The sequence below is a fragment of the Corvus kubaryi genome, unplaced genomic scaffold, assembly GCF_017639235.1.
Source record: "Corvus kubaryi isolate FWS band 111438036 unplaced genomic scaffold, C.kubaryi_AGA036_p1.0 134, whole genome shotgun sequence".
In the NCBI taxonomy this organism is placed as follows: Eukaryota; Metazoa; Chordata; class Aves; order Passeriformes; family Corvidae; genus Corvus; species Corvus kubaryi.
The window spans coordinates 6,392,737-6,410,878 of NW_024580668.1; the positions used below are offsets into that span (position 1 = coordinate 6,392,737).

Consider the following 18,142-nt stretch of genomic DNA (forward strand, 5'->3'; position numbering starts at 1 on the left):
GTTAACCAAAGGCAGCTGCTGGGGAGGTTTCTCTGCATTCTGGAGGTGTTTCTGTGCTCAGAGAATGGGGTGCTCACCACACATCTTAACCAGCCACACTCAGTGACAAGCACGAGTTGTTCAACGTCAAATTGTTGGTTTCAAGGGATTGTTTGAAAAAAGAGAAAAGATTTTCAAAAGTGCTCAGACTGTCACCTATAGATTTTGCCAGCAATAACTTGGTTTTTAAATACTGTGTGCAAGAAAGCTCCCCCAGAGCCATCTCTTGTACCTTATAATAATATTCACCAGGGGATCCTCCTAATGCTGGGTTTGAATCCTTTGCTGCTGAATGCACCCGACCCTGGACTTGCAGAGAGGGCTCAGATAAACGTGCCTGGGAGCTGTTGCTCAGAGAGACGATTACAGCCCTCAGCATCGATCAGAAAGGTTCTGATTGCACCCACAAGGAGCGAGAGGCTTCCCCAAAACTGGCACCAACCTCACTTGCAGATGCTGTCCTAGGGAGAGCCACACGCTTGCCAAACAATTTCAAGCAGAGGAACGAAGAAAGCTGAGTCTCTACTGCAGTTTATATTTAATTAGAGGGAAGGCAGCTTACGCAGCAGTTTCGGAAACATATTGTCTTACAGCATATTGGATATTTGTATCTTAACAGCTCGACATCGATTTCTTTTATGTAAAGGAAGAGGGGGGAAGAGCACGGCGTGCCCTAAGTTGTGTAAGCTCCAAAGAGACGCCCGCACTGCTTGGACTAATGTTTGGAGTAATCAAAGGCGTGAACTCATGTATTATGGATGGGAACGAGAGTTTTCAGGCTTCTGCAAAAAGGAATCTCCAGCGTTTGGTATTTTGTTAGCAGCCTGGCACCATATGGCTCTCCCCTGCTGATATTCTTTCACACCAGAACTTTATGTTCAGATGCTTTAGTTAATATTTTACCCAGCAAGCATAAACAAGATGCAAAGATTGCAGTCGACAGCAACCTTCTCTTAAACCATATATGCACGTTAATAGGGAAGGCTTCTTTCAGCAAGTACTTTACCCAGCACATGCCTGGCTTTATTTTTTCCTTAGGGGTCCAAGCTGGGCCATTTACTTTAACAGCCTTCCCCTCAAGCAAAAAGCAAGCAGCAGACCCATGAAGGACATTTTCACTCCCTCCCTACTCTGTTTCCTGGCTGGTCCAAAGCAGCACTGGATGAGGGCAGGCGACACACACATGGGAGCTGTGCTGTATATTCTGCTTCTGCAACATTTCAGCCTACATTTTATCTTGGAAAGGCAGAGTTTCCCCTTCTCCACTCCCTAAGCAGGGATGGAACCCTAGGCAAAGCTCCCAGCCCAAAGGGAAGCCTCACACAAGCACCACCAGCCTAAACTGACCACGAACAACAACATGGAGCATCCAACTTGAGGTCCAAGATTTATGTTTCCCCCTTCCACACACGAAGTTAGACCCAAAATCACTTTGGAAAACTGCAGCTCTGAGACACACACCCCACACACTCCCGCCCTCCAATATTCTTATTAGTCTTTAATATTCTTAAAACAAATAGGACCTAACAGATGTCTTTTCAGCCTGCGCTCTTATTAATGAGAATATTGTAAGAATGGAAATCAGGTCACAAATGTTTAATACTTTGTTTAAAAAGTCTTCAGCTTCTTTAAAGAGTTCCACTAATCCCAACATGACAGATGTACAAGGCAGTTTTGCTTGGGGCAGATTAAAATTCTCGCTCTGATTTGCTCTTTCATTTGGTCTGATTAAAATAACATTGCGATTTTTTTTTTTTTAACATGCTGACTTCAAAATAAAAAAGGAAAGAATAAAAAGTGACCAGTAAAGGCCAGCATGATCACAATAAAAGCAAAGTTATTGTTGTTAAGATAAAAAAAAAAGCGAGGGAAAAGGAATGGGGGAACAGCCGACTCATACCCAGGTTAGCATTAAAGCTCTGTGTTAAAGATGAAAGGGGAACCTTTCCAAACTATGTTTTTCAATTTGAAAGTGTTTATTAATCTATTCTCTCTGAAGCAAAGAGTTCAATGAAAGACAAAGATCAAAAGTATTTTAATTTAGGTGAAATTTTTTTTCCCTTTTTTTTTCCTTTTCCCTAAACCGAACCAAACTGAAAATCAGAGCATTGCAGAGCGTGGCACTTCAGCATTCTGCTCTGACATTGCTGGGAACAGCCCAGCTGGCAGAACAAGGTGATCCCAGCCACTTTTTCCTCAACTAAACTACGCCTGGGAATTCCCTATTTCCCTTTCCTGACATCCTTTCACACCAGACCACCCCACCCTGGGCAAGATTTCCCAGCTAATTCATTTCCTTGCTGCTGCAAAACACTCCTGGCATCTGAGTCAGACCTGAACGTGTGTGTGGCAGTGGGTACTCCAGGATGCTCTGATGGGAGCAGCAGAGGAGCAGGGCAGCGGGATGGAGCCCCAGCTCACCTCCTGTCCCTCCACTCATCCATAAACAAGCCACAGCCACATCTGCCTTTTCCCTCTTGGGTCTGCCCAAAACCAGCCGCAATTCCCAGTGCTGAATCCATCCAGGGCACTGCTGGATCAGTTTCCTACAGGCATTGCCTCACCAAAGGCTCCTGTAGCATGGGGGGTCCATGGATTTAGAAAGGAGCTGGAGCTGTTCACTGTACAGCTGCTCAAAGGGCAAACTCCTGCTTCAAGAGAACATTTCACAGACAGTGGTCAGTGTGTTTGTCTGGACTTCTCCCACCCAGAAAGCTTCTCTGCCTCCCCACCCACTCCTGCAAACCCTCAGCAAGGCCTCACAGGAGCAGTGTGGGGATGAGTAACCTCAACAATAGAAAACCACTCATTTTGGGGGTGTATATTTGCCATTTTTCCTAAAAACTCCGGCTTGTGCCTTCTATGAAAGAGTCCATAGAAAATCCACAGTGTTTCAAGTTTTTGAGGATCTGCTCCACTCTGGTGATTTTTAATATTTACAGTCTTTAAGCATAATTGTTCAATACATGTTCCTGCCCCTGAGATGTCCTCACCTCAATGCCCAACTTGAGCCATTTCCAGGGCAGAAACAACCTCCCTGCCAGGCAAGGTGCTGTGGGAAAGCAGCTCAGGGGAGCCAAGGGATACCCTCCCCTGCTGCTGCTCCCAGGGAAGCTGCATGGGGAGGAGATGCTTGGAAAGCTCTCTTTACCTTCTGTGTGTCAGCCCTGTCCCAAAGGGCAAAGCCACCACACAGCTGCTCCCAGCGAAGCAGCTCCTGAGCTCGGCAAGGGCAAACGCTGCACTTTCAGAAATCCCCTTTGACAGATTAACCTGACAAGAGGGGAAACTCCAAATATAAACCCATAAAGCCCTTCTCTCCTTGGTGAAAATATTTGTGGGGAGTGGGAGGGGACAGATTCCCCCCCTCCCATCTCTGAAGAGAGCTGAAGGGATGTCCTAACCCTGCTCTTTGTCATTGCTCATTACCTGGATCCCAGATCCCAGAGAAGAAACTCTCACATAAATTCATTTCATTCTAGGAACAAGGTATTTTGGGGCCTTTCTTCACTCCAGAAACTTTTCACAGCCTGTGCTTATCACCCCACTTCTCTATTCACACCGTGATTCTCCTTTCTAAGGCCTGGGCTATGGATCAAACTTCTACTTTGCAAAGGTAAACAGCCTCAGAACTGATACAAAATATTTGAAGATGGGAAGTATCTCACAATCCAGCTTTAAGGGTGTCAGAGACACCAGTGGGCTCTGCACCACACACCCAGGAAGACCAGCATGGGTACATGGGTAGAGTTATTCTTTGTAGAAACCAGTAAAACACAGGAGAACGAAGGAAAAGGAAGAGAAAAGGAAGAGAAAAGGATGGAAAGGCCTTGTTGACAGCAACTTCTGCTCTGTCAAAGCTCCAGAAATACTTGGGAACTGAGAGGCTGTGTGGCACTTAAGCCCAGGCTGACAATCCTTTCACACAGCTCCCAAAACGCCAAATAAACCTGCAGTGTGGGGCCACCTCAGTCTCCCTCCTTGTCTGCACAGCCAGGGAGCAAACAGTATCTGCACAACAAATAACCCAAAGGGGGATTTGTTGGGGAAAGAAGAGTAACACACAGTGGTGTATTCCCAGCTCTGGAAGTTTGCAGCAAGGATCCTCCATGCTCAGCTCCCGTGCATGAGAAAGAGGAACAGCTATAAAGTGATGGCTGGAGATGCCCTTTGCCATTAAGGGAAGAGCTCTAAAAATGCAGCCATAGAGTTTACAGCTGGAAAAATAAGCCTTTCCATCTACAAACTCACACAAAGCAAAGGAAAGAGTGGGTCCTGTACCCCACTCGGCCATTAAAGTTCCTCATCTGACTTCCCCGTGGTAAAGCGATGCTTCCCCGCCTCTCCCTCCCCTTCACATGCCTCATTTCAAGTCTTCTGGGAAGCCCAGCCCAGCCCTGGCTCCAGCCTTTACTGTAAATCCTCTGCTTCCCCTTCCTCTCTCTCTGCTCTCAGGGGGCAGAGGGTCCCGGTCCCCCCAGCCTTAGAGCTGGGCACAGCAGCATCCCTTGCTAAATAAATCGCCCCCAAGGCTGCAAAAGGAGGGCTCTGCCCCTCGCCGGATAGGGAGAGAGAGACCATTGAGCATTACACAGACTGATTTTGGGGGTTCAGGAGCATAACCTCACCTGCCCTCCTCAAGTCCTGATGCAAAACTACGGTGGGATTTCAGGGAGGGAAAAGAGTTTCTATTCCTGAGCTCTAAAGCTGTGTCATTCAGCCGCTTCCGAGAGAATTGCTGACTTAGGGTGCACTGCTCCCCCCAAAGCCCGAGAAGAGCAGCGTGTCCCATGCAGAACGCAAGTTTGGAGGCAGCACCCCAAAGCCGAGCCTTCCGGGGGGTGGAGGGGGTTTAGTACTGTCTGCTAAAATGGCAGCTGCTCTGACGCCGAGCTACGTCTTGCGAAGTCAGCCCTGCCCTCATCATCATCATCATCATCATCTGACTGCCGGGAACTGCTCCGGCTCCCGGGGCTCTGCGGGACGGGGCGGGGGCGGCGCAGAGCCGGAGCTTCGCCTGCCCCTGCCCACCCCCAGCCCCCAGTTTGTGACTCCGGGCTGTTGGGAACAGTCCCGGCCCCGCTGGGCAGCCACCGGCCGGGAGGCACCTGTGCCGCCCTTGTCTCCCAGCCCAGCCCGGGCCATTCACGGGTGTAGCCCGGATCTCCAAAACAAGAACCGGGAAGTGTAGGGGTAGCAGCCGTCCCGACCCCTGGTCTGCTGCCCTCCTGCTTCGTGTTCCGCCTGCCTTGGGGACAAGGATGATTCTGGGGGCAAAGGGACCGAATAGCTCAGACCGACGGGGAGTGGAGGTGGTGGAGGTGGGGCGAGAATGGGGGAGCTTTGGGGTCTTCAGGGGAGGGGGTCCTCGCCCACTTCCAGCCCAGGATCTGCCAAACGGGGAGGGGTCACCTCCGTCCCAAAGTCACCAACGCCACCCTTGGCAGTGACCTTAAGCACCGTCCGGCAGCGGGACCGCCCTCCAGCCGGGCCAAGCGCCGGGACTCCCAGGAGGAGGAGAGGGGGCCGAATCCCTGTCCTTCCTACAGCACGAGGTGCCCTCGCTGCCCCCTCGCCCCACGAGAGCTGCCGCGGGACGGCGGCAACCCCACAGGGGAAAGGGATGCGGATTCACCACCCCTCACTCGGGACTGAGCAGGGGACAAGCGGCGCTGCCCGCCCAGGCCCCTCCTCGACGAGACCCCCGGGAAATCGCCAACCCCGACCGCGGCCGCCCAGCCCGGGGGGACCGGGACTGCTCGGTAACAGCACCCGGGACAGAGCCGGAGCCGCCGCTCCGGACCCCAACTCCAGCGGGACACAGGGGACAGCTCCCGTCTGCTTTCCGGGAAGGGAAAAACCCAACTTCCCAGACTTTTCCTACTCCTTGTGCGGCGGGGATCCCACAGACCCACAGTATCACTTGGAGGGGGAAAAAAATTTTAAAAAGAAAAGAAAGCAAGAGGAAGGAAAAAAAAAAAACAAAAAGGAAAACCAAGTTCTCCTTGTTCTTCCCGAGGCAGGTGAAGGAGAAGAGAGAAGGGGGGAGGGCACGCAGGTTTGAAAGAGCCGAAGGGGACAAGTTGTGCCCGGGTTTCCCGGCGGTAGCAGCCGGCGCTGGTTTGTGCTTTGCAACACGCGCCTGCTCCAATCTGCGCCGCTCGGGAACAATAAACAGGATCATACAAAGAAGTGGAAAGGCGGCATCTTTGCTTCTGGTTTCTATGACAGCATCAGAGAGAGACAAACCAACTATAAACTCTAATTCCTAGATTCCCCCCCCCCCCCCCCCCCAACTCCCTTTTGTCTGCCATTAATTAAAGTGGCCATATGGAAAAGGCTGATAATAACAGCAGATGAGCCAACGAGAGAGAGGGAAAGGGAAAAAAAGAAAAAAAAATAACTAAAAGTAGCGGCAGGGCGATGACGAAGGTTTAGCCGGGGCTTTTCGCACTTGTTTTCAGCGGCTGCTCGAAGCGAGGGGGCTCAACAATAGCGGGAGGCGAGCGGCTGCCCCCGCACTGCTGCCCGGCTGGGTCGAGGGGGGCAGTGGGCAACCTGCCCCCTTCCCCTGCCCGGCTCCGGGGAGCCGGGCATGCCCCAAGCCTCCTGCTCCGAGAGCGCTGATCCCCACGAGCTGCCCCTTTGTGTGGGAGAGCCTCCGAGGGTGCCGACCCCCCTTCGGGGCCTCCTCCCCGGGGAGGGTCGGTCCTACCCGCCGGCAAACTGCACCCCAAACTCAGCCCAACTCGGCGGGGCCGATGGCAGCGCCAGCACATCCCCAGGCACCAGCCCCCTGCCCCTCGCTCCTTCTCCGAATAACCCACGGAACAACAACAACAACAACAACAAACTTTGCTAAAATTGATAAAGAGATTAGCCAAGCAAAGCCTCTTCCGAGCAAGCTAAAAATAAGAACACGCAGATTTCTGTCGTGGTCAACGTAAAGAGAGAAATCCACAAACATGGCACACTTCCCTTGTGCCTCGCTGCTATAAATAGAGAACTCTAAAGTAGGCAATAATCGGAAAGCAGAGTGGGGGGAAAGGGAAAAAAAGGACAAAAAAGAAAAGTCTGGCAGTGGCAGGAGGGAGCAGCCGCCAGCCCTCCGCACCCACGTCCCCGGGCGAGGGGGCCGCGGAGCTCCCCAACGCCCCAGGAGTGCGGAGCTCCGGACTTGGGCTGGAGTTTTGGCAGGAAGGGGCCTGGGGGTGAGGGGAGAGCGGCGAGGGACGCGTGGAGCCCCGGTCCCGCCCGGCCGTCAGCACCTCCGAGAGCTCCGCGGCCGCGGGGCCGCCGGCGCAAACTCCTCCCGGCGCCCGGGAGCGTCTTCTGCTAACACCTCCCTCCGGATAAACATCCACCGATCTCGCGGTTCACAAACCCGGCAAGCATCCTCTTCCAGAAATATTCAGAAAGTTTCCCGGCTGAATGCGACGTTGTGCTTTTTTTTTTTTTTTTTTTTAATAAATCTCCTCCTTTCTCATCTTATTCAACCTCTTTTCAGTCAGAAGCATAACATGTCCACTAGCGTCTCGCAGCCGGCGAGAGAGCGAGCGAGCAAAGATGGACCTAGGAGCATGATGATCATCATAAAAATCCCCTCGGTTCTCCAGTGCAATTTTCAAAACAACAACCCAGCCTTCGTGCTGTAAAGGCGAAACGCCTGCGTCTGTTTACATCAACTGTGTGCTCCGAAAGCCTTTCCCCTCTGTCTCAATCCAAGGGAGGGGAGGGGAAAAAAAAAAAAAAAAAAAAAAAGGAAGGGGGAAAAAAAAAGAAAAAAAAAAAGAAAGGAAAAAAAGCCAGCATTATCTGCCTTTGTCAGCGAAAGAACATAATATTGACTTACCTTTCCCCACAGCTATTGTCTGCCCCTTTACAAAATGACATCACGGAAACCAATCATGAAATTTGCATGGGGGAGGTTGTGGGGGGAGAGTTCTTGGAGGGCAGCCCACTTCCCTACACCAGTAACACGCGTGTAAGACGGGTTGTTGGTTTCAATTAAATATCTGATACTCCTTAGTGTGTGAACTCTTAAGCCTGCTAAAGGCAATGTCTCATTTACTTAATGACCGCTCTCATTAATGGAAATGGCACAGAGGGGGCTTGCTGCGCCTTCCCTTTGTAAATACACTACCCATGAACCCTTGGGGTTGCAATATATCTGTTTACTCTCTGAGGTGAAATAAATTTACAGTATAGCATCAAAGAGAGCGAGCGAGAGAGATGGAGCGGCTGCCTTGAGTGCACGGAGAGTTGGGGCTCTCCCAGACCCGCCGGCCCCTCTCTCCTCGCTCTCCCCCCTCCCCAAGACCCGGCAGAAGGTGAATGATTTTGCCCGAGCTGATTCATAATTAATATGCACGAGGCTCGGGGCTCCTCTGACAGCAGCAACACAAAAGGACGGCGAGCGCGACGAGCGCCGTTCCGTGTCCCCCCCGCGCATCCCGGCGCGTGGTACGGCCCAATAATTCCTAATAGCAGCAAGCAGCGAGTGACAGATGCCCTGGGTTAGCACAGCTCCAGCGAAAGTACTTTACAATATTTATTGGTGGTTAGGAAGATGACCTATCACCATAAAGAACAGACTGGGAAATTTATCGCCTCTATGAACCTGGAAGTATTGCATATTAGCTGATATACATATTCAAAAGCCGGTGGTTAAAAGGTGTATAAATATTTTAATTTTTTTTTCCTCCCCTTAAAAGCAAAAAAAAAAAAAAAAAAATTAAAAATGACGCAATGTATTCCCAGCAGACAAAACCTCACCCCGGAGAAGGTGCTTTACATTATGGGTGTTGGGATGGGAAGAACAACATAAGGAAAAGTCCTAAAAGAAAACGGTGGCTAAAACAGTTTAGGGATTGTTTCTAAGTGAGAAAAGTGAACGTTCTTGCATTTTGCATCTTTTCCCCCAAAAAAGAGTCACACTTTCCAGGAGTTAGCATCGCCTTTCCATGAAAATGCTCATTTCGTGGAGGTCCGGCCACCCGGGGAGGAGAAAGTACTCGCCGAGCTGGAGGGAGGGAGGGAGGCTCCGGGGAGAGAGCCCGGCACGGTGAGGCAGGAAGGGCATTAGCACATCGCATCCCTGCCCCCTGCCAGACGGGAGCATTAGCACTTGGACTGCAACTTTTCTGAAATAGCGGGGGAAAACACAGGCAGGCTGCAGCCCCACGGGTTGGGGAGAGGAGGGGAGGGAACGACACTTTTCTACCCAGTGCTTTTCCCCGCACCGTCGTGCCATCCCCAGCATCACCGAGACAATTAAGACTTCCCTGTCGTCTTAATGAAGATTTCCAAAAAGGTGCGGGAGCTCACAAATGGACAGAAACCCCAGGAGCCCTGAGAGAGCTGAGGCAGAGCCTGGCAGGGAAAGCTGAATCCTGCTGAGGATGCACTCTCCTGTGGGAAACTCCAGCTCCAGAGCTGCAGGGCCTCAGACTCCTCTCCAGCTCACCCCCACCCTGGGCACGTTAGGTGCAGGCAGCAGTGGGAAAAGCCTCTCGAACTGCCCAAAACCTGGCAGATTGGGCTGGAGTAGGTGCTGCCGGCAACTCCATCTCACCCACAGACCATTGCAGGGCACATGGCAGGAAGGAGTGATTCAATTTCCCATTTCAGGGCTTTTATTGAGGAGAGGGTGGCAGAGATACTAATTTTAAACTGTTGAGGCTGCTTTGGGGGTTGTTAGGATGCCCATTTCCATGGCTTACCAGCCTGGTGTGCTCCTAAACCATTAACATAAAGGAGATATTCAGCAGAGAGTACTCCTGAAAAGCTGTTTTCTATCTCCTTTGGACACACCACGAAGACAGGGATATTTTACATCCTAAACCTTTGGCATTCAGAAATTCTATTAAACTCTTATCTGCAGGCAGCAGGCCTGGTGCTACACTGCATCTCCATTGTTCTGCACCCGCGATAGAATCAAAGGGAGGGCTGGGTGGACTCGGCTCCCCTCCGCTCACAATGCTGCCTGCTCCTCTCCACCGCTGTTTCATTTAGAGCCGTAATGCTAAAACTTGAGAAACAAAAGCACAATAGATTCGGCAGGGAGGCAGCAGGGAAGTGTGTTTACTTGTGTGTGCTCCCCCATAAATTGGAGCACACGCAGCCTGCATGGATATGAGCACACACATGTGCCTCTCCGTGCGTTAAGAGAGGAATTTTATTACTGCTGCTGTTGCATTTATTAACACGCGACGCACCTACGAGCCCTAAGGCAGCTGACAGCTCTGATACCATCCGGCTGAGCTCTGGGCTGCGAGAGGGTGTTCGGCTTTTCTTTGTTCCCAAACTCGCCAGACTTCCCTCTGCTCTCCTCCCAAAACGCTGCAAAGAAGCGGCGCCTTCCCCGGAGTTTCTCACCGCCACCAACTTCAGCAGCGGCAGGAATTCCCATCTCGCAGCCCCCAAATCCCTTCTCACCCCCAGAAAATCTCCGTCTCAGGCAACAGCCCCACACCCCACGCTGGAGGAGCCCGCGGCGCAACGCGAGGCCGCGCGTGGGCTCCAGGCGGCGGCGGGTCAGCACCACGGACAGCTCCGCCCTCTCTCTCCTGCGCACACTTCCGACCTTCTAAACTATTTTTTCAGCCATTTTTTAATCGTGTTTCTCCCCCACACACTCTCCCTAAACCTCTCCAGAGCGACTCCACAGCTGTTTTCAGGAAGAAGATAATTATCGTGCGTTTCCAGGTCTCAAAGAGCCGTCGCTTCCCTAAAGGGAGCCGTGCAATTGAGAGGTCTAAAATAAATGTTCACGTATTTTCATCTTCAGTGGTTTTAAGACGGGGGCTCCGAGAGTCCCTGCCTGCAGGGCGCCTTCAGAGCTGAACCCAGAGAGGATTTTTAAAAGCAGATTCCCTTCACGCCCCTCCCCTGCTCTCCATGCCATTTCCCCTCCTTCGTGTTTTCAGATCAGGCTCTTCAAGTTTGAAATTATTTAAAATAAAACTCCATTTGCTTGTGTAAACACAGCCATAAACCCACCACACTGTGTTCCATTGGCTTCTTTGAGTCTGTTTCAAAGAAAATTAGATCTCAAACTTTACGCATTTGTAATTGGCACCAACTTCTCCGGTTACCAGCTGGGGGTGAAAGATTTTTTTTTTTTCCTTGTTTCTTTCTGAAAGCTTCTATGCAGATGGGCTGGCTGCCTTAATGCCTCAGACTACAATTAGTGCTGTTGTATGCCGAATAGAAATGGCCAGCATTAATATTGTATATGGAACAGCTGAAGGGTTGCGAAGAAACCTGCCCACTACAGGCCCCTGGCAGATGGAACAACATGCACAGGCACAAAAAAACTTTTAATAACCCTTCGCTCGCTCTCCAGCGCGCCCCTTCGCTCCGGTTTGGGCGGGTTCTTCCCGAAGAGGCAATGCCTTTGTCTAAGCCAAATCTAGAGCACTTTTCTCCCTGAAGAACAACAATTGGAGCAATCACCATCTTTTGCAAAAGGCACCTCGCATTATCCCAAAACTTCCTCCTTTGTGCCTCGGGTAATGCGGGCGCTGAAACACACACCCAGATGAACAGGCACGAACTAACTTTTTATTTAATAACATCCCCCTCACCCCTTTATTATCCAGCAATGTGCAAGAGGGGGAAACAAAAACCTCACAAAACCAAACCAACCACCACCACCCCCTTCCCCAGCAGAACTGTGACCAGAAGCTGCAGAAAACAGGATTTTCTCCTCGCCCCCCTCCCCTTCGCTCCTCGTCCTTTGTAATTAGGTGAAACCCGCGGCAGCGGGGACAAAGCCCCGCCGGTGCCTCGGAGCAGCAGCACCGGGGGTCGCGCACCCCCGCACCTGTAGCCCCTTCGCAGCTGAGCCCGGAGCGCAGCGAGGAGAGGCGGGGGTGACACCGGCACCTCGCTCGCAAAACGCGAACACGGAAGACCTGCGCTCCGAAATATACTCGGGAACCTCTTTCTACCGCCTAACTGGGGGCAAAATACTATAAAACAAGGAGGAATAGTTTGCGGGCTCGCATTCCCCCGCCCTCGGCGACCGAGCCCCTTTGCCAAGGCGTGACTCAGGCAGAATTGAGCAACTCAAGTGTTTTAGAGGAGAAACGGGGGAGACACACTAAGGAATACCCTCCCTACACTCCCACCGCACCCCCCGCATCCGCCGGCGAACGGCTACGAACCGAGGAAAGTCCCGCAGAGCTTCATCCTTGCCGGGTGGCGGTGGCTGCCTGGCCCGGGGTGGCGGGGGGAGCGGGCGCGGAGCCGCCCGGGGTTACTCCATCATCCCTGGGAAAAGTTCCCGTCCGGAGCAAAAACTTATGGGCGGCGGCGGCCAATGGGGCCGCGCCGCAAAATCCTCGCAGCGCACTCGGCGGCCAATCCGGTCCCCCCCGCCCCCGCCCCGGGGATGCGCACCCCCCTCCCGGCCCCCCCTCCGGGCTAGCAGCGAGGGGAGCAGGGGAAGGGGACCCGTCCTCCCGAGCGGGCGGGGGATCCGCGCATCCCTCCCGCCGGTAATGAGGGGAGAGAAGAAGCGACAACGGGCACATCCCAGTGCAGGGGGGAAGGGAACACACAGCCCAGTTACTCCCCCAGGCGAAGCATCCCCAGGGAGCCCAGTCATGGAATGGTTTGGGTTGGTAGGGACCTTTAAGCTCATCTCATTCCAATCCCCTGTCACGGGCAGGGACACCTTCCACTATTCCAGGTTCCAACCTGGCCTTGGGCACTTCCCAGGATGGGGCAGCCACAACTTCTCTGGGCACCCTGTGCACACCTGAGCCCCCAGCTGACCCTGTGGATGGGGACAGAGTCCACTGCCCTGAGGGCAATCCACAGGCTGGCTGTGGACAGCCAACAGTCCACTCACTGGACTCTCACATGCCCAAGTCAATTTAGAAATGCACGAGTCTAATGATGGTCACATGCAGTTTGTTGGATGCTTTGGTCGAGTCCAGGGTGCACTGGGGAAGGGAAAGGGGGAATTGGTTCTGGGCAAGGCCCAAAATGGAAGAGGATGTCCCCCTGCCTCAAAGGACAGATGGCAACATTGGACTGAACTGATCCCAGCTGGAGAAAACTGGATGCAGGCCAGAAAGCAATATTCTCACTGGCCTCCCAGATGGAAAAGCAGGGAAATAGTTACCAGGAAATAATAATAATAATAATAATAACAATAATAATAATAATAATAATAATAATAATACAACTAACCAGGGATAGCACTGAACTTTGATACCCCATTGGCTTAGAGGACAAAGTGCTGTCTCCAGGTTGTAGACTCCTTGTTCCCAGTTTATCACCTGAGGTTAAAACAAGCCCAGTTCTTTTCATGGATCAGCCCTGGTCTGAAGAGAAGGAAAAGTGTCATTTCTGAAAGTGGGATAGGGAAGGGATTACCTTGCAAAAATTGATTGTCAGCGTAAAAACTCAGCACCCTCACCTGGGTGGGCAAAAAGGCACATTTGCAAAAAGAGAGCAAACCTGGCCCAGTCTCAGCTCCAGTAATTTGGGAAAGGGAGAGGGGAAAAACCTGTGCTTGGAGAGACAGTTGGCACCAGTAATAAGGAGGATGGGACAAGCTGATATTAGCGGAAGGAGAATTGAAAGCATTTTATCTCAGCAGGACATGTCTGCATATTTAGGTATTTGTTATTTCATAAACATAGTGGGGGATGCAGTTGGAATAACTGTTGGCAAAGTCTGCAGAAAAAGAGGACAATTCACTCATTGGGGCAAGACCCTGGGCCAAACTCTTGTTGAATACACCTAACTCCGTAACCCAGATTTCTTTGCAGGCAGAGGGCTGGAAGAGAGGGCAGGGAGGGACACCTTTGCTGGGTTGGGGCAGAGGGGTGTGAATATCTAAGTGCACCTTTTCTTCCACACCTCTATCTGCTGGTCTCAGGGAGATCTGAGAAAATAATGATCTCAATAATCATTATCATTGCCATTGGATTGAAAGTCAGGAGTTTGAGTCAAATTAAAAATCGAACTGTTGAATAGGGGGGCTTCTTTTGAGATCCTTAGTCTTAGAAGGGCCTGGACAAGCCAGCTGGGTCCTGCATCCAGCCTGGATACGGTTCAGGAAAGGAGCTGGAGCTGGGCCCTTGTACAGCTACATCTGACTGCACAGCTCTCCAGCAGAAAGGGGTGCGACACAGACCGTTTGGGGACTGGCACCTCTTCCCTCTTTGAATTAGCAGCTCTGCCTTTGCAGAATATTCTGTGCTTTATTGTCCCTTCAATCCCCACCTTGGAAGATGAGAGGTGACATTGCGGAGAGCTCTGCACTTGGAAAATGACTTTCAGAATTACGTTCTGGCAATTTGAAACTTCCGCTCTCTCATCTTCAGCCTCTTGGGGCTTTAATGGGAGACAGCAAAGTGCCTCTTCCTCCTCCCCTCCTTTCTTTTCCTCCCCTGTTCTCTGGCAGCTGCAGCGGCCAGGATTCAGCAAGGTCACTCAACTCCATTGCTGCCTGCATGCAGGAGTTCTCAAATTAGGGGGTGTTGGGAGCAGCCTGTTGAGATGAAACAGCCTTCACTCAGCTCCAGCAAGCAAGGAAACAAAACCCCTTCACAGTGGTTCCAGACTGGCTCACCTTCCCTGAGCATTAGCTGGGGGAAAAGGTAAAGGCATGGAGGAGCAAAAAGCAGGATAAAAGAAGAGTCCCTCCTTGAGCTGCAAAGCTGCTGTCTTTTGTCTAGCAGAGCAAGCCCCAACATTTTATTAGAGACCTTGTGGCTGCAGCCACCTTGTCCACTCCTTGATGTTTTCATCAGCATCTCACCCCAATTCTTCTTTTCCCAAAATTCCTGCTGCTGTCTCCCTTTCCCCCCCACCCTGTTCAGCAGCAAGGCAGAGTTGGCCTCGTCCATCCTCCGGTCTTGGGGCGCAGTGCAGAGATGGGAGCTCATCCCTGTGCAGGCATTAAGGGGAGCAGAAGAGAACACAAATGGGAATGGAGAAGAATTACAGAAACTCCACTAATATCTGGGTGGTTCCCTGCTGAGGGGCCTGGGAAGCCATGTGGCTCACATGAAAAAGACCAAAGGAAATACCATGCCTTTGTAGTCTGATTTCTGTTGATGCACTGCCAGACTGGGGGGGGGGGGGCGGGGAGGGGGTATTGTTCCATGTGTGCAGTTTTGCATCTGAAATAAATAAAATCACCAAGATATTTCTCTGTGTGCCCCAGCACCATCTCACCAACAACCTAAACATCTCTCCTGGCCCATGGCAGCCCTGGCTTTTCCACAAAGGAGGGGATAGCTCCAATTATCTGTTGACTGTTTTATTCTGTCTTAAATCCCTCTCATGGCTGCGTGAGGGAAAGCTGGAGAAGCCGTATGCAGATACTGGCAAGCTCAACTTGATAGGTACTGTCAAAACTGCCAGAGTGTGGTGACAATAAACATTTTAGCTGGCTAACAATTTGCTGCAAAAAGGGTTGACCCTGAAATCAAGTTCTGCTGTAATGAACACTTTGTCTCTAAATATTTGCATTTTTGCTGACAAGGTTCACTCTCCAGGAGATTTCCTCCGCCCGTGAACAATCTGCCTTCACATGAGATGCAGGATGGATGCGGTTTCCTGAGCCAGTTCCTTATCTGGCGTGAAGGAAGGATGAGCACATGCCCAAAATCAGCAGAGGCACCATGGATAGGGGACATCCAACCAGGGGAGTTGCTCAGCTCCAGGGTGCTGATCCCACTCACTGAGAAAGCCCTTTTCTTTCAGGTCCTGTGTGGCAGTGCAACACTGACAGCCCAACGCTGGAATCAAGGCTTATCCTCATTTGACAGATCGGGAAATTGAGGCACATGGTGATTCTGGATCATATTTGGACTGTGTTTGCTGAGCTGGAGATAGAGCAACCAAAAAAGAGGCAGCCAGTGCAGACTGCCTGTTATCCACAGCTGCCCCAAACCAGCTGTGAAGGAGGAGGAAGAGGAGGAGGATGAAGCCGTACTGGAACTCTCAGCAGCTCCGGTTTGGTGATGCACCTGCTCCACTCCTTCAAGCACATGGAAAGCTGGGACTGTCCACCCTCAGGAGCTGCCGCACTGTCCATCCTCTTCCAGGTGATTTGGGCAAAGTTACAGAGAGAATCTCAGGCAGAGCTAAGAGCCAAGAATCATCTTCCTTAGCCCCAAAGCCAAAAGCCAGGCTGGCTCCTCTGTGTAAGCAATGAGGCTCAGAGTGCCCTCGCTGCAAAGGTTCGTGTGTTTGAGAATTAAACCTCCCAGGATAATTCTGTCCTGGCCACCAAGGGCTGACCACCACCTTGGTGGCCATGTTTTTGTCTGCTCCCATTAATGATGGGCAAACAACTCTGCTTAATTCCCCAGGGACAAGGTGTCCAGCCAGGATGGGGTGGGGATTTACCTGCTCAGGGCATCTCTGTGGGATAAATGTCCTCCAAGCCTCACCTGGCCAAGTCAAGGACCTCCTGTGCTCTCGACCATTACAGGGAAAAGCTGCAGAGTTTGATCCCACAACCTCCAAGATGCTGTGTGTGGGAATGTCTGCTGGCTGCAAACAAGTGGGTCAGTGCATGGCCTCAAGTCTCCCATGTGACATCTGTCCCCAAGTTGGGCATGGGACAGAGAAACAGTCAGGGCAGGTTGCTGCTTTCTAGCTTAGGACTTCAGCATCCCAGCTCCATTGCTACAATTAATCCTTAACACCAGGGAAAAGTCCCCCACTGGGCAGGTTTTCACACAGAGGGAGAAGATGTGAATTTCATTTCTACTCCTGGCACTGATTGTTTGGGGGTGGCTGTGGGAAAGGGTCTTCATCCATTTTCCCTCAGTCATCTGTCTTCTGTTTCGAATAAAAGGTGCTCAGAGCACACCCTGCCTTTTACTACAACTATTAGCTGTACTCACCAGGCTGAGGCTGTGATTTGTTTGAGACCCCTAAATTCCTAGAAAAGTGCGCAATAAATTGTAATAAAACCTCTCACTGCTGCAGGAAACTGTGGTGGGGGGAAAAGACAGAAAGAATCCTTGCAGGTTTGCAAAAAAGACATAAAGGGAAGGAAAGCACAGCTTATTTCATTTTTATCTCCCTTTCCCCTCCCTGCTGCAAGGAAAGGCAATTTTCACTAGCACGGTGTTGTCGTTTTGCCGAAGAAAAATTCACACTTTTGGCCAGAGAGGAGTATTTTCTTTTATTTTTTCTCACTCTATTGATGTCAGAGAGCTGTTGCATTTCTGGCAGTGGCAGTAGTACTGTGCCTTGGAAGGCATCCGGACTCCCACCTCGATGCTCTCTGGCTCTGCCATCCCACATGGTGCCTCCTCGCTGGGGTCAGCATGGCCCTCACCTCCCAGGGCAGGTTCCTTCAGCCTGGTCAGCATTGGAATGATGAACATTTCAGAGCATCAGCCCTGGCTGGGTAATTTTGGCACTGAAATACGGTAAAGTATCACAGAATTACTGTGCTGGTGTGAGGGGGCAGAGTTAAACGCAGAGTTTTTAACTTAAAATGTTCAGTGAAATGCAAGGTCCTAAATGAGTAAACCAGGCATGAGCATGGTAATTATTACCAGTGAGAGAACCAATGCTTGCTCTACCCACATAAGCCCCGTGAGGAAACAAGTGATCCCCTGAAAAACAAAACTTGCTGCAGTTGCCCCATATGAACACCCACAGAGGAAGAGATGTAGCCACATCCCACAAATCTTCTCCCTATGACCCCTCTTTACATCTTTATTCTGATTTCTTCCTCATGCATGTTGTTACAAGGGAGTAGTTCAGCACTGGCAGACATCATCATCATCCTCACAGCCCTCATGGCTTCTCCTTCTCCTGGTGGACAGCCTAAAGTAACTCCTAGTTTTCCTCTCCATTATAAACTCTGGGAGCCACTGGGAAGAAAGCATCCTGGTTAAAGGCTACAGGCTGAGTTCTTCCATTCTCCATTGACTCCAAAGACAAAATTTTCTCCCTTTCCTCTTCTTCGTCATCTCATTTCCTGCTCTCAGGCCCAGGAAAATTACCACAGCTCTGAGACACACTCCATGAGCCCCTTGCCAGCTGAGCTGTTCCACCCTGTCCTCATCACAAGCCGTGCTGGGAAGCCCAGAAAGCACAAGGGAGGGAT

The 18,142-nt window shown here is 51.3% G+C and overlaps 1 protein-coding gene across 6 annotated transcripts in view; it reads right to left on the reverse strand.

Moving 5' to 3' along the window:
• The window catches only part of MYT1 (myelin transcription factor 1), a 64,797-nt gene extending 52,477 nt beyond the window's left edge, over positions 1-12,320 (reverse strand). For 3 of the 6 annotated variants that reach the window (XM_042047080.1, XM_042047070.1, XM_042047060.1), the window contains exon 1: positions 12,210-12,320. In XM_042047080.1, coding sequence (XP_041903014.1) covers positions 12,210-12,234 — 25 coding nt within the window. In that variant the 5' untranslated portion in view covers positions 12,235-12,320. Of the gene's footprint in view, positions 1-7,307; positions 7,831-7,891; positions 8,149-12,209 lie in introns of those variants that run through there. The other 3 variants (XM_042047101.1, XM_042047108.1, XM_042047090.1) reach the window with 3 other exon arrangements.
• Positions 12,321-18,142: the final 5,822 nt, after the last annotated feature.